This window comes from Vigna radiata, chromosome 5 (genome assembly GCF_000741045.1).
Source record: "Vigna radiata var. radiata cultivar VC1973A chromosome 5, Vradiata_ver6, whole genome shotgun sequence".
Taxonomy (NCBI): domain Eukaryota; kingdom Viridiplantae; phylum Streptophyta; class Magnoliopsida; order Fabales; family Fabaceae; genus Vigna; species Vigna radiata.
In genome coordinates, this window is record NC_028355.1 from 12,915,429 (window position 1) to 12,928,916 (window position 13,488).

The 13,488-nt window shown below is 33.8% G+C and overlaps 1 protein-coding gene across 2 annotated transcripts; it reads left to right on the forward strand.

Moving 5' to 3' along the window:
* The first annotated feature begins 3,947 nt into the window (after positions 1 to 3,947).
* Positions 3,948 to 11,881, forward strand: LOC106762219 (auxilin-related protein 1). Of its 2 annotated transcripts, none has more exons than XM_022780624.1 (9): positions 3,948 to 4,676; positions 5,055 to 5,263; positions 5,359 to 5,612; positions 5,693 to 5,810; positions 5,898 to 5,992; positions 6,341 to 6,406; positions 6,543 to 6,632; positions 10,750 to 10,926; positions 11,376 to 11,881. In XM_022780624.1, the coding sequence occupies exons 1-9, from the start codon at positions 4,192 to 4,194 to the stop codon at positions 11,412 to 11,414; spliced, it is 1,533 nt and encodes a 510-aa protein (XP_022636345.1). In that variant the 5' UTR covers positions 3,948 to 4,191; the 3' UTR covers positions 11,415 to 11,881. The 2 variants fall into 2 exon arrangements, with proteins under 2 accessions (XP_022636345.1, XP_014501482.1); XM_014645996.2 differs by having other exon boundaries at positions 3,950 to 4,676; positions 5,696 to 5,810.
* The last annotated feature ends 1,607 nt before the right edge of the window (positions 11,882 to 13,488 follow it).

Consider the following 13,488-nt stretch of genomic DNA (forward strand, 5'->3'; position numbering starts at 1 on the left):
GACGCTACCAAAGCCGCCGCCAGCCGCAGCGCCGAATCGCCATTCTCCCCTCCTTCTCATTTCGGCGAAGCTGACGGCCGCCGTTCATTCCTCTTCTCCCTTTGTTCTTTGCTTGCGAGGCTGAAGCACTTGCCTTCCACTTGCATCGCACCCAGTCGCCACCTCTCGAACCGCGAACTAGGGGCGCGCCGCTTCCTCCTGCTCACATTTCATCTTCGACTTGGATTCCGATGGGGATAGGGTTGTTGGCTTCGATTGACACAACTGAAGGGTGAAAGAAACACACCGTGGTGTTCCTGTGCGACTTTGTGTTCTGTATTGTGTGTATGTTATTGTGCATGTGTGTATTGATGCAGATGGGGCATGTTGGGGAACTGCTTTGGGTGATTTTGGAATTTCTGATTTTCAGTTGTTTTGAGTCTCTGTTATGGCATTATTGTTGTGCTTAAACGGGTTGGATTAGCTTTCTTTTCTTGCTCAACTGTTGGCTTCGAACATAGGTGAAAAAGAACAAAGCTTGGGATGGTGAGAGATATTCGGTGAGTTGGTTTCTGGATAATAGGAGAGTGAACCTCAGAGGCTAAAGGTCGTGCAAGAAAGAGATGGTTGTTATATTCTCTTTTTTCTAATGCAGGGCCGATGAGCAAGGTGTGACAAAAGTGGCGGAAATGTTAACAGGCATGGAGGTCGTTCAATGGCAGAAGGGAAATCAAAGAAAGAATGTGGGACGATAGTGGTGATGTTGGGAGAGGGTGGAAATCGTTGATGTAATGCAGATGGATGTAATGCAGATGGAGATTTCAGTTTAAAGAGAGAGGGCAATATGCATGGGACAGCGACAAAGCAAGGAGATATTCACATCGTAACATGATTTTCAAACAAAGCAGCTTCAAGTATAGAACGAACACAATGCAACCAGCTCAAATGAAGATACATGAAGATTTAAGTGAAGCGAACGGAGTGTGTACCTCTTGAAGCTTCTATTGTTAGCCTAGTATTTCCTGCAATCTCCTTCCTCTTCCTCGGGCTCCGGTGAAGATGTTGCCTCAAGGTTTTTTTTTATTCTTTCTCTGGATGGTGTTTTTTCGCTTCTTGCCCGTGAATTGTGAATAAATCAATCCGTGTATATCCCTCCCCTCTTGCTGGTTTTTTTTTTCTGTTGTTATGGTCTCTTTTTTGATGGTTTCTTCCTGTTGTGATAGTATGTTCTCTGCTGTGATAACGCCCTCCATTCTTCTGTTGGTTCAGGTCCTTTTTTACACTCAGAATATCTCTCAGGATCAGGATCTCACATTTGTCTTTTTTCTCTTTTCATGCTCTCATCGTATCAGTTGAACCAAAACCCTCCAAATCTTCACTCTTTCCATGAATGCAGATCAACGTTAGACAAATTAAGAATAAGGACCAGGTCCTTTTGCGCTGCTACTGCATGTATCCATTTCAAGCATTCTCTGTGTCTGGAAAGCAACTTTGCAGAGAAGCATAGTTGACCTTATTTTGCTTTTTGTTCTTTTCATTTTCTTTCGCTTTTTCATTTTTCATTCTTTTTCATTCTCTTTTTTTTTGTTTTGTAAATAACTATACGGAAATCATCAATATAAAAATAACAAATTAAAAGGAAACAACAAAATAAATAAAAGTATGAAAATACATAAAAGTAAACCGAAAAAGAGAGAAAATAAAAACAAAAATAAGACAAAAATGAAACAGCATAAAGCAAAAAATGGAATACATTAAATCAAATGAACTAAGACAAAACGAAAAAGAAATAACATAAATAAAACAAAACGATATAAGAAAATAAAATAAAAGAGTAAAACAAAATAAAATAAATAAAATAAAACAAAATGAAATAAAATAAAATATAGTAAAATAAAGTAAAGTAAAACAGAAGAAGATAAAACCAAATAAAAAAAGTAATAATAATAAAAATAAATAAATAATAAAACAAAGCAAAATATAATAAAATATAAACATGAGAAAAAAAATAGATAAAAACGAAATTGAAAAAAAACTCTTTTCTTTTGAAAATTTATATGAAAATTATCTTTGTCCTCCCCTTTTATTTTATCACTTCTTCTTAACTCTAGATATTTTGTCCAATTACCCGGACAAAATTAGGTATTGACAGTGAGTGATTTCTTAAACGTGTTTCTTGACGAAGTGTCGGGATTGTCTCCTTAGAGGATGTTGAGTTCTCTATTGATTGATGCCAGGTGCATGGCCAATATCAATAGCTCCTTACATGACGACTCTGGCTGAGTCAGTGGAGCTGAAGAATCAGATAAAAGAGTTGCTTGAGAAGTAGTTTATTCGACCGAGTATCTTGCCATGGGGTGCACCAGTGTTGTTAGTAAAGAAGAATGACAGAAGCTCCAGGTTATGTGTGAATTACATGTAGCTGAATAAGTTAACCATCAAGAACAAGTATTCATTGCCCTGAATAGATGACTTGATGGATTAGTTGCATGGAGCAACAATGTTTTCCAAGATAGATCTGAGGTCGGGCTACCATCATATTTTGGTTAAGGCAGGTGATGTGCAAAAGACTGCCTTCAGGTCTACATATGGTCATTATAAGTATGTGGTCATGTCTTTTGGTGTGACTAATGTTCCAGCCATATTCATGGACCATATGAATAGAATCTTCCGATCGTTCTTAAATAAGTTTGTCGTAGTCTTCATAGACGACATCCTTATCTACTCCAGAACTCGTGAAAAGCATGTTGAACATATTAGGACAATGCTTGAGGTGTTAAGAAAGAAGCAGTTGTATGCCAAGTTGCCTACGTGCGAGTTTTGGATGAAGGAAGTCCAGTTTTTGAGGCATGTTATCTCGACTAGTGGTATATCAGTGGATCTGGTGAAGGTGCAAGCAGTGCTTCAACGGGAGAGACCTAAGTCTGCAACCGAGATCAAAAGTTTTGTGGGGTTAGCGGGCTACTATCGCAGGTTCATAGAGAGATTCTCAAAAATAGTAGTGTCGTTGACATAGCTAACGTGTAAGGATCAACCTTTTGCTTGGATAGACAGGTGTGAGTCTAGCTTTCAAGAGCTTAAGCAAAGGTTGGCGAGTGCTCCGGTGTTGGTTATCCCTGACATAGGTAGACCTTTTGAGGTTTAATGTGATGCTTCTTATCAAGGATTGAGTTGTGTGTTGATGCAGGAAAAGGTGTTTGCTTATGCTTTAAGACAACTTAATGTTTATGAGAATAATTACCCTACTCATGATTTGGAGTCGAGAGTGGTTGTGTTGGCCTTTAAGATTTTGAGACACTATCTTTATGGTGCATTGTTCTAGATATTCAGTGATCAAAAGAACTTAAAATATCTTTCATAGTTACTTATATAAGTATAACAACTTTATATTTCTATTTGTCGACTAATCTATCTCATTGAAAATTGTGATAATATTTTATAGTACTTATACTATATTTTGAGATGGTATAATATATATTAAAAAGTATAAATGATTTAATATTATTATAAATGTGATTAACATGTAAAAAAATTTAACAATTAAATTAAAAAAAATTACATTAATTTATTTTTAAAATTTAAAACTAAAATTTGAAACTAAATTTTAATTTTATATTCAAACTGAAAGTAAAATCATACTTAATCTAATTTTATAAAACGCTTTTAATGTTAAAAAGTTTTACAAATATAAAGTATATTGACTATTTCTAAAAATAAATGTTTACACATCAAATAATTACTCAGACCTATTGATTTCACCAAATAATTTAAAATAAAAAAGTATATGTACTCTGTCGAAGTGGATCCCTGATCCATCCATCACTATGATTAAAATAGTAAAAAAGGTAAAAGACAAAACGACACGGAAAAAAGCGCGTGCAATTGTGCGTGGTCATCATTTTGATGCAAAATTACAACCGACATCCTCAACCTTACATCCTGTTTTCATACATTTCTTCTCTGTCTTCCTTTCTCTTCCACTCTTCCATTTTCATTTTCTTCACATTTTTTCTTCTTCTTCTTTCTTCTCTCAACCCTTTTCCTTTTTTTTATTTATTTATTTTCCAAAAATTCTCTGAACGGTTTTCTTTCTTCAGAGAAAACAAACAGTAACGATTAATGAGTCTATTCTATTCTGTTTCAGCTCTTCTCAGCTAACTCCAAATTCAATTCCATTGCTACATTCATTCTTTTTCTTCTTTTAATTCAATAATGGATGAGTTCGGTGTTTTGACCGAAAGGTTCGGTCTCAAACCACAAGGAAAATCCGCTCCGATGGCCAGGGCATCGACAAAGCGACCTCCAATTGTCTCGGATTCCCCAACACGCTCTAATTCCAAATCCACCCTAAACGGATCCCCATCTCCCCAAAGTTCCTCTTTTGATTTCAATTTCAATTACGGAGTTTTCAGCAACAGTAGCGATAGCAAAACGCAACATTTCGATGATATCTTCGGCGGTAACGCCAAATCCAACGGCGCTTCGTTCGACTACGATTCCATATTCGCCGGATCTAATAAACCGGTTTCCACGTCGTCTTATGTGGATGACATATTCGGTGGGGTGCAGGCGAAGAGTGTCGGCGTTGATGATCTGCTAGATAAGATGGGTGGATTAAATACAAACACCAACAATCGAAACTACAAAACACCCGATTCTGATGATTTCATCTCTGGCTTTGGTGTTTTCAATAATGGGTAGTGAAACTTTGTCTTTAATTCCTTCTAGATTTATAGCATTAATAGTTTAAACATTTTGCTAATCAATCTCTTGTTTGAGAAATTAAACGGACTGTTTTTTGTTAGAAATCACATAAACATCTTATAAAATTACAATGGAGTGTACTTTTATGGATCCTAATAAATATACTTTTACTTTTATTCCTTAACTGGTGCTTTGCTTCTGTCATGATGTTATTGATATGAACTCGACTTTGCCAATGACTGAAATATATAGGAGAGTCTCACCTTTAGTGTAGTCTTCCTTCTAACCGCCTTTTATTTTGTTTTTTCAGACATACAATCCTTTTATTTTGTATTTCACTTTTAATGTGTGTCATTTGTTATATTCTTTAGTGTTGAGATGAATAAGCCAAGTGTTACTCCGAACAAACCTGCTGCCGCGTCCCACGATGATCCCTTTTTGATATTTGAAACCGCTTCAGGCTCGGCGTCTTCAGAATCATTCCTGGACTCGCTGGGGCAGAAAACTAAGTTGAATAATTCTAAAGGGCCAAAAGGAGGCTCCCCAATACTGAAGTCCCCTCCCAGGCCAATGAGTAAAGGTGCTTTCTAAATGCATGAGCTTCACTCGTGACTAGCAGTATAGCCTTCCTTTTATTATATACCACTGGCTGAGTTAGGTGATTTTTTGATGCAGTTAATAGGTCAAATATATCATCAATAGATGAGTTTGAGAGTTTTGTCATGGGTGGGGCACGGACTAATGCTAGTAGTATAAAGGCCAATGTTAACGCTGCAGAGACTAAGCCAAACTCGTCAGTTAAGATAAACAATGGTAAAAGAGTTCCAGATGTGAAAGTGAGTCAGTCAAATGCCGTGGATGATCTTGAATCCATCTTCAGCATGGGCTCTCGATCAAGCAGTGTGCCAAAGTCAAGGACTACAACTATGGTAAAAGATATGAATATAATGAGCTTGAATGATTTTCAATACCCTCATACCATATTCACTTTGTTTTTTATTATAATAAGCAGACGAAGAGCAAAGGGAAACCTGAGGTGTCACCAAGAGTTCCATCAGGATCCCCAGCCAGTGAGATGAAACCTCCCACAATGACCTCTTTTGATGACCTATCACTGATTTTTGGTGGTACGGTTTTATTAAATTTAGTGATTTCTTCTGTAGTGAAGTGATTTTGTGGTCAACATATCATTTATTTATTTTTTGTTTCTGTAGGCTCCCCATCATCTGAATTCCAGGAGATTGAAGGTGAAACTGAGGAAAGACGAAAAGCAAGATTAGGACGTCATCAGAGGACACAAGAACGAGCGGTGTGTTTTGTTATTATTCTACCTCTATTTCCATTAATAAGGAAAGGGAGGCTCATCAATGCCTATTGTACACCATCTTCTTATAGTTTCTTTCTTAATATTTTGTGATACTGTATTTTCTGAAATGGTTTGATAGTCAAATCTTTAGCCTAATCTTTAGCTAACGAAAAAAAGAAAAGAAGATCTTTAGCCTAATGATGTCTACAGTGACCAGTGTATGATATTATTTTCATACGCTTCTTTAAAAGAAAATACGGGGTCTTCCTTGTTCATTCATGACATTAACACTATAGGTTTTATTAAAATAAATTCTCATTGGATTTGTTTTTATTACTGTCATATTTTCAGTTAAAAGCAGTGGCTGATATGAACCAGCGTGATATTCAAACTAAGATGGAGCAAGAAGAGAGGCGGGTAAGCGAGTTGTTTTTGGTTTAGATTGTTATTTATTTCCAAGGATAATCATTGTATAATACCATAATTCTTTTGATTTTATTCTGTATATATTTGTCAAATTTTCTTTGCATGACTTTTTATTTTTATTTGTCAGAGAATTGCTGAAAGTGCGGATGTTCAGATAAGGCGCTGGTCTGCAGGGAAAGAAGGCAATATGCGGGCTTTGCTGTCAACTCTACAATATGTAACGCTCATTTACAATCATTACTATCAATTGATAATAATTCGTTTTACTTTTGTGCTTTTCAGTATAACTGTTTTGTGCTGCGAAGAAATATCTTGAGCAGAGTGATTAAGTACTGCCAGTACACAGTCTTAAAAGTTGGAAGTGGCGAGGAGTAGCCAGCTCCAAAAATGCTATAGAAAGATAGAGGGTTGACTGTTATTTTGAAACCCTAAATCCTAAACATAAATTTATACACATATATGCTGAAAAAAAACCCCTAATTTATAGACGTACTCATAGTTAATGATCAAAAGTTAACAAATACACATCAATAACAACAAATGAAGGAATTGAACAACCTGAAAACTCTAAGTCGTAGAACAACTAAATATTCAAATTTAATTACAAGCATTTTATAGGCATCATCATCGTCTATACGGTTGCCCATTGATAAACATACTCAACCAACCAAGAACTTGGTGAACTCTCCCTTAAAGGTTAGTCGTTAAAGGGAGAAATACCTTGCGACTTAAGTACTCAACTAAATATCTCATAATATCTCAGCCTTCTCTATGTGAGTCTAAACTCTTAATATCAAGTGTCTATCATAGCATTGAGAGTTGATGTCCTGACAGCTGCACTATATGACACATCAATTGGTCTTTCAACTCAATCCTCAGCAGGTGGCTCTTTTTGGGATACTGTTAGTAAACTCTAACCATTTGATAAGTACCCAAGCAATTGGGGAACTCTAAAAGATTAGTTGCTGAGCAGGGAGAATCAAGCCACTTGCTCTCCATTTGATGTCTTATCTACATCCTCTTTGCATCCAGCCGTCCAATGCATTTATACAAAACCCTCTGATAGTTTTTGGATCAATTTTTATTATTGGATTGGTGTTCAAGAATTGGGAATTAAGATAAAAGCTTGTTGCATGCTATGGACGATGAAGTAATAGTGAAAACCTCTGATACTTGTCTTCCTCTCCTTTGAATGCATCTTGAATAGCTTCTTTGGCTCCATCTATATAATCTGTTATCGCCTTTTTCTCATTATCAAACCTAAAAACTTGCACTAGGAGCCTCTTAGCCGTAAGAGTATAAATAACATTGCTCCAAAAGGTAGGCATCAATACAGTGCTGATTGTTCTTTTTCCTTTAGCATCTTTGCTATTTTGGACTATGTAACTAATTGATTGAAAGCGAAAGTGTTTTTCTTTTTAATTTTTTTAATATGCTACCCTATTGTAATGTATGGAAGGTTGTGCCAAATTTTGCATTCCATATCTATTCTAACCAATTCAAACTTGTCTGTGAACTTTCACGAATTGTTTAAGTCCTATGAGTTGCTATAAATAAGGCTTATAAAATTAATCCCTCTTTGTTGTCCTGTTGACCCAATCTTTCCAGTATCTTCTAACATCAAATCAACACAGTGAACATGTGGAGTCCAAACAAATGTCGTTTCTTGGCTTGAAATAGTTTATCTAAGACTAAATTTCATAAAAAAGAGAGTAACAACTTACAAGTAATTAAGAATAAAAACTGTTAAAATGAAACTACTTTTGAATAATTTTATCAATTAAAACAGTTATTTCCATTTTTGGTATGCACTTGCACAACCTTGTGCCCTCCAATATCCTCAACAAGACTACCAAATACCAGCTCAAATAACTTTTCCGTGGTCTTCACATAACTAGATGCATCAAACACTCTTCACAAACATTAGTTAGATAATTCTCTAACAATTTATCAACAGCAACAGTTTTATCTCATTAGGTGAGGTGGGTTACATGAATCACAACCATTTTGCTTGGTAAAAGACTAAAGATTCAATGCAATCCATCTTGACCAATTCTTTTGATGTTTTTCTTGTCTTTTTGTGCTCTTCTTCACTGGGGTAAAAAATCATCTTATGTACTCTTCGAAAGGTTGCCTTCCTTGCCCTTCTCTTGACATCTTCAGAACCACCTTAATATACTTTCTGTCATCTTTTCATCTATTAGTGCCACACAATCTTGTGAAAGTAGGGAAAAAAATACAAGAAGAAGGGGTTTAATTGTGTTTTTAAAATCTTTTAGGCACTTTTTGCAAATATTGTTTGATAGAGAATATTTAGACGAAGGTTTTATATATTAAGCAATTAGTCAATCGATGAAGCTTTAAGAAATGACAAACTTACTTAATTGAAAACTTCCCGATTTTACTTGTTCTTTAAAAGACTCTTTCTAAGTTAGCATATATAAAAATAATATGCAACCTAAATAAATAAGGGAGAAGAGAGAATACACATTATATTTTTATATTGATTCATCTAACCATGCAAATTATGTCCAATTCTCAATCAATTAATTGAGTTTCACTAAGCATTTTAATGCTGTAGAGTACAATGGGAGTATTCTTTAGGTTCCTAATCACTCTTGATTAGTCCCTTGAGTACTCTTTTAATGAACCACTCTTGGCAGTATTCTTTTACAAACCACTTCTAGCTTAACCTAAGTATTCTTCCAGTTACCAACCACTCTTAACCAAATTTTTTTAAAATTTGTCTATTTCTGTAATTAGTGCACCAAATTTGCCTGGATATGTAAAAACACCATGCATCAGACATAGTTGAACTACTACGCTTTTCTCTTTCTATATCCTGATTTTTCTATAGAACCTTCATGTACTCATACCCTTTGTAAGGAGAAAAAAATCTACACTTGTGATAGATTGGAACCTTTAGATTTGAGCCATATTTCCTATAGTATCAACTGTTCACTTGAAGCTTTTTGAGTGTGCAACGTAAAATCAAACTTTCATTTTTCAAAGGAATCTTTATGTTTAAAATTGTCGTTTCTCTTGCTTCCTTGTCACAAGCATCAATTCTGCTGGTTTCCCTTAGTCTTTCCTAATTTTTGGTGGTTTAGATTTTAAACAGCCATAAATCCATGGCTATATATTTTTGGCTTTGTTGGCAGTGGCTACAGGGTCGCATGATTTTGCAGGTATTTTCCCACTTCCAATATGCCTCTACGCCATCCTCATCATCATTTTATGAGTTGGAAGGAATCTTCCTTACTCCCTTTTTGTCTCTTTGCTCAAATAATACCACCAATTATAGTCTTTCCATAGAAGCCACAAGTAAAAACCTTTCTATTGTTGATGTCAACTTTTATGCTGTCTATGCCTTTTAAACTATTCCATTACCAGTCTATATTGAAGTTATTTCCTATGGGTTTTACCATTGGGTGGGAAGAAAGTGACGCAAAAGATTCCTGGTGTTTCATGTGGGGCGAGTAGATGAAGCCATTAATGCTACAGACTTTTAGAGAGGTTGAAGACAGTCCTGGAAAAAAGAAATGTACAAGGTCAAAATGGTAGTGGGTAGGCCAGAATAGTAATTAAATCAGTGGAAATTGGCCAAAAAAAATATATGGGTTTTCATCTATCAATGGCTCTTAATTAGAGATGAAGACTGCTGCTAAAATCCAGTGAGAACAGAGATGGGACACTAGAAATTGGATGTGTAACAGCTGTGCAACGTATTTGAATGTTGGGAAGGATGTCAGAGTAGTGGGTCTTTGCATAGAAGCAGAGGCTAGGATTCCACATTGGGATTGAATGAATGTGAAGGGAAAGAAGTCATGTAAATGACCCTTCAGATTTCCAATAGTTGCTCAATCCTCGTCCCCTCCCCAAAATCTTTAAATAGCACTATTCAGGGGCACAGCACCACCATTACACAGCGATTAAATACTATATGAAACAGAATGGAACAAACTATTTTTTCCGTTCTCACTGGTGGAAAAATTATTCTTCTTTTCTAACTTCATGTCTAATTCTTTTGTATCATTAAATCGAACAACATAAAACGGAACTTGGGTCATGTGTTGTTCTGACCTGTTTATAAAAAATTCTTAGTAAGGAGGCTAGAAACTTGCGCTATTTGAATTAAATTTAAATACATATTTCAAAATTAAACATCACGAGATATATAAATAACTATTTGACCTGTGGTTAAATGAAGGCCCTGCTAGGTCTTATTTTAGTGTCAATAATTAATAAATTAATATATTACTTCCCCCCTCACTTCAAACTCACGACATTTGTTTTATTGCATGATTCCATCTTACCTTTGAGTTTATATGCAGGTTCTTTGGCCAGAATGTGGTTGGCAGCCAGTGTCTCTGACAGATATGATAACTTCCGCTGCTGTTAAAAAGGTGTATAGAAAAGCAACTTTATGTATTCACCCAGATAAAGTCCAACAGAAAGGTGCTACCCTGGAGCAGAAATACATAGCAGAGAAGGTTTTTGACATTCTTAAGGTACGCTGCTGAATAGTTATGAAGAAATCATATACTTTACCTTCAATTCTATACCCATTTTTCCCCTCCTAAATGTCATGATTGTGATTTTACCTTATCTAATTGCTAGTTCTACCTGATATAATATAACTATACGTATCTGCCAGAAATCTTGAAAACCTTAACAATATAAAATAATTAATATCTGATCAAATCTATTTTTCTAAATTTTCTATAACCTAATTAGAATGTACTACTGACATTGTAATCCAATAATAGATATCATGTTTGAACAATTATTAATTTTAATAATAAATAATTGAGAAGTGACATTTGTAGTGATTTTTAATTAGTTGATATCATAAACATTTTTACGTTGACGGCTGTATGAAAATTAAACTTATGTTTTTACTGAAAAATAATAGCAGTGATACTTTTTCTTAAATTTATTCTTCTGGACTTGAAAACAGGAATGTTGGACCAAGTTCAACGCGGAAGAGCTTTCTTAGATCTCATCTGCAAATGTTTTTGCAAAAATCAATAGATCTGTTAGCACATGCACTGTTCCGGTATCAGCCTGTTGGCTTGCCTGGCTGGTGTCTGATATATTTGTTTTTATGCCGTTGAAGATAACTGCATGAATAGTGTGGCATCATTTGGCAGCAGATTCATTTTCTCCCATGACGTTGAACGCTCTACTGTGATTTATGACATCTTTGTTGTAAGTAATAATAATGTTGATGGATTCAGATCAATGTACAAATTTGAAATGCTCAAGCTTCCCTAAAATTCAGCTACCTTGCCCAGATTGTGATGAGAAGGGTATATATATCTTATATTTAGGTTATTAGATATGCACAATTGCACGCGTAATATTCTGTGGGAATGAGTGATAATTCAATTATATACTTGTATCCTTTCTTTTGTACGAATAGAAAAGTTTCGATTCATATATTCTTTTTTTCATCTGAATCAATGAGATTGTTTCTGATATTTTGTTTCTCTTATTGAAATGTTAATAGTTGTATAAATCCGAAGCATTATCATTCGAGAAAATCGACTGATGCCCTTTAAGAATAATCAGGCCTGAAATATAGCAATCAAATATCTGAAATTATTAAGTTTAAGATGTACATTTTCTAAGGTCTCCCATAAAAATACATGTTGAGATAGCATAAAATTTAAAACTCTCAATCATAAGAATAAAATATATATATATATATATATATATATATATATATATTTTTTTTTTTATCTTAGAACAAATTTTCAACCAACAAACTAAAGAAAACAAAAATATTCCAGGATAATAAATAGTAAAAAGTCATTCTACAATAACCTATATTCAAGACAAAATTAAAAGTAAAACATTTATAAATTAGTTAAAATTTAGAAAGTGTTTAAATGTACTAATTAATTTTATATATTATAATACTACTTTTATATAACCAAAGTAACATCAAAATAACATTTAAATATAATAATTAAATATTTGTTTTATGTTTTGGTACACGGGTAAGGATTCTCTCTATCAATGGTGCCATTAACTTCATAATTATTATAATAATTAGAAATAAAATCAAATTGACAAATCTCATTTTTTATGCGTAAAATTAAATTAATTTTAAATATATTTTTTTAATAAGATATAAGAATTTATAATAAAATTTGTTTTATCTATTGTATAATTTATTAATATTTAATTTCACAAATAAAATGTAGTGCTTCAATATAATAAATGCGTTAAAGATTTGTACCCGTTCAAAATAAATAAAATAATAATATAAATAAGAGTGATTTCTACTTCCTATTTTACAAGAAATTGAAATTACACGTTCTTATGCGTTAAAGGACATGTATCCTAAGTAGGCTTTTTTAAACTGTTCTCCTGTTGACTGTCGGACAAATTGGCTTCATGAACTTTTTGAATTCAATTTCATTTTTTTAGTAATATCAGAATTTGAATTTTCTACTCGTTTTTATGTGTTGTTCATCCCTTAAGTTTTCAAAACATATTGATAAATATTTATTTTAATATTTTAAAATATGTCAAAATGATTTTTAAATTATCAATTATGTAAGACAAAAAAAAAATCAACAAAAAATTTGTACATTGTAATTGTCTGATCCATTTTTGTAATAGGTATCTTCCATGATGTTATGTTATGAGACAATAACATGAGGTGCTACTGAACAAGATAAACCTGCTCTGTCCATATAACACATTGACTTCCTGAACATGTCGTTCCTGGGAAAGTGTGTTCTGAATCAGTGCATTCATTTTCATATAATGCATACGGTTCTTAATTTTTTAATATTAAAAAGTTTGAGTATACGTCTAGCATTAATATCTCACAAAATTCTAAATAAATTACAGTTTAAACTGTTTAATAATTTTTCTTTAACTGCATCCAATTCAGATATTATTTAGCATAGAGAAAAATATTAACTCAATCTCACATAGTTAAGGAGTATTGGAGGTGTATGATTGATACAGATGATGCTAAAAAAATGTCATATTAATTAATAAGAGTTAAATATGTTTTTCGTCCCTTAACTATTGGCCGTTTTTGTGTTTAGTCC

Bases quoted from the DNA above. Each gene is read 5' to 3' on its own strand.
- LOC106762219 (XM_022780624.1), top strand. From the start codon at position 4,192: ATGGATGAGTTCGGTGTTTTGACCGAAAGGTTCGGTCTCAAACCACAA. The intron at 5,264-5,358 runs GTGCTTTCTAAA...TTTTTGATGCAG, and splicing joins TCCCAGGCCAATGAGTAAAG to TTAATAGGTCAAATATATCA. The intron at 5,811-5,897 runs GTACGGTTTTAT...TTGTTTCTGTAG, and splicing joins CCTATCACTGATTTTTGGTG to GCTCCCCATCATCTGAATTC.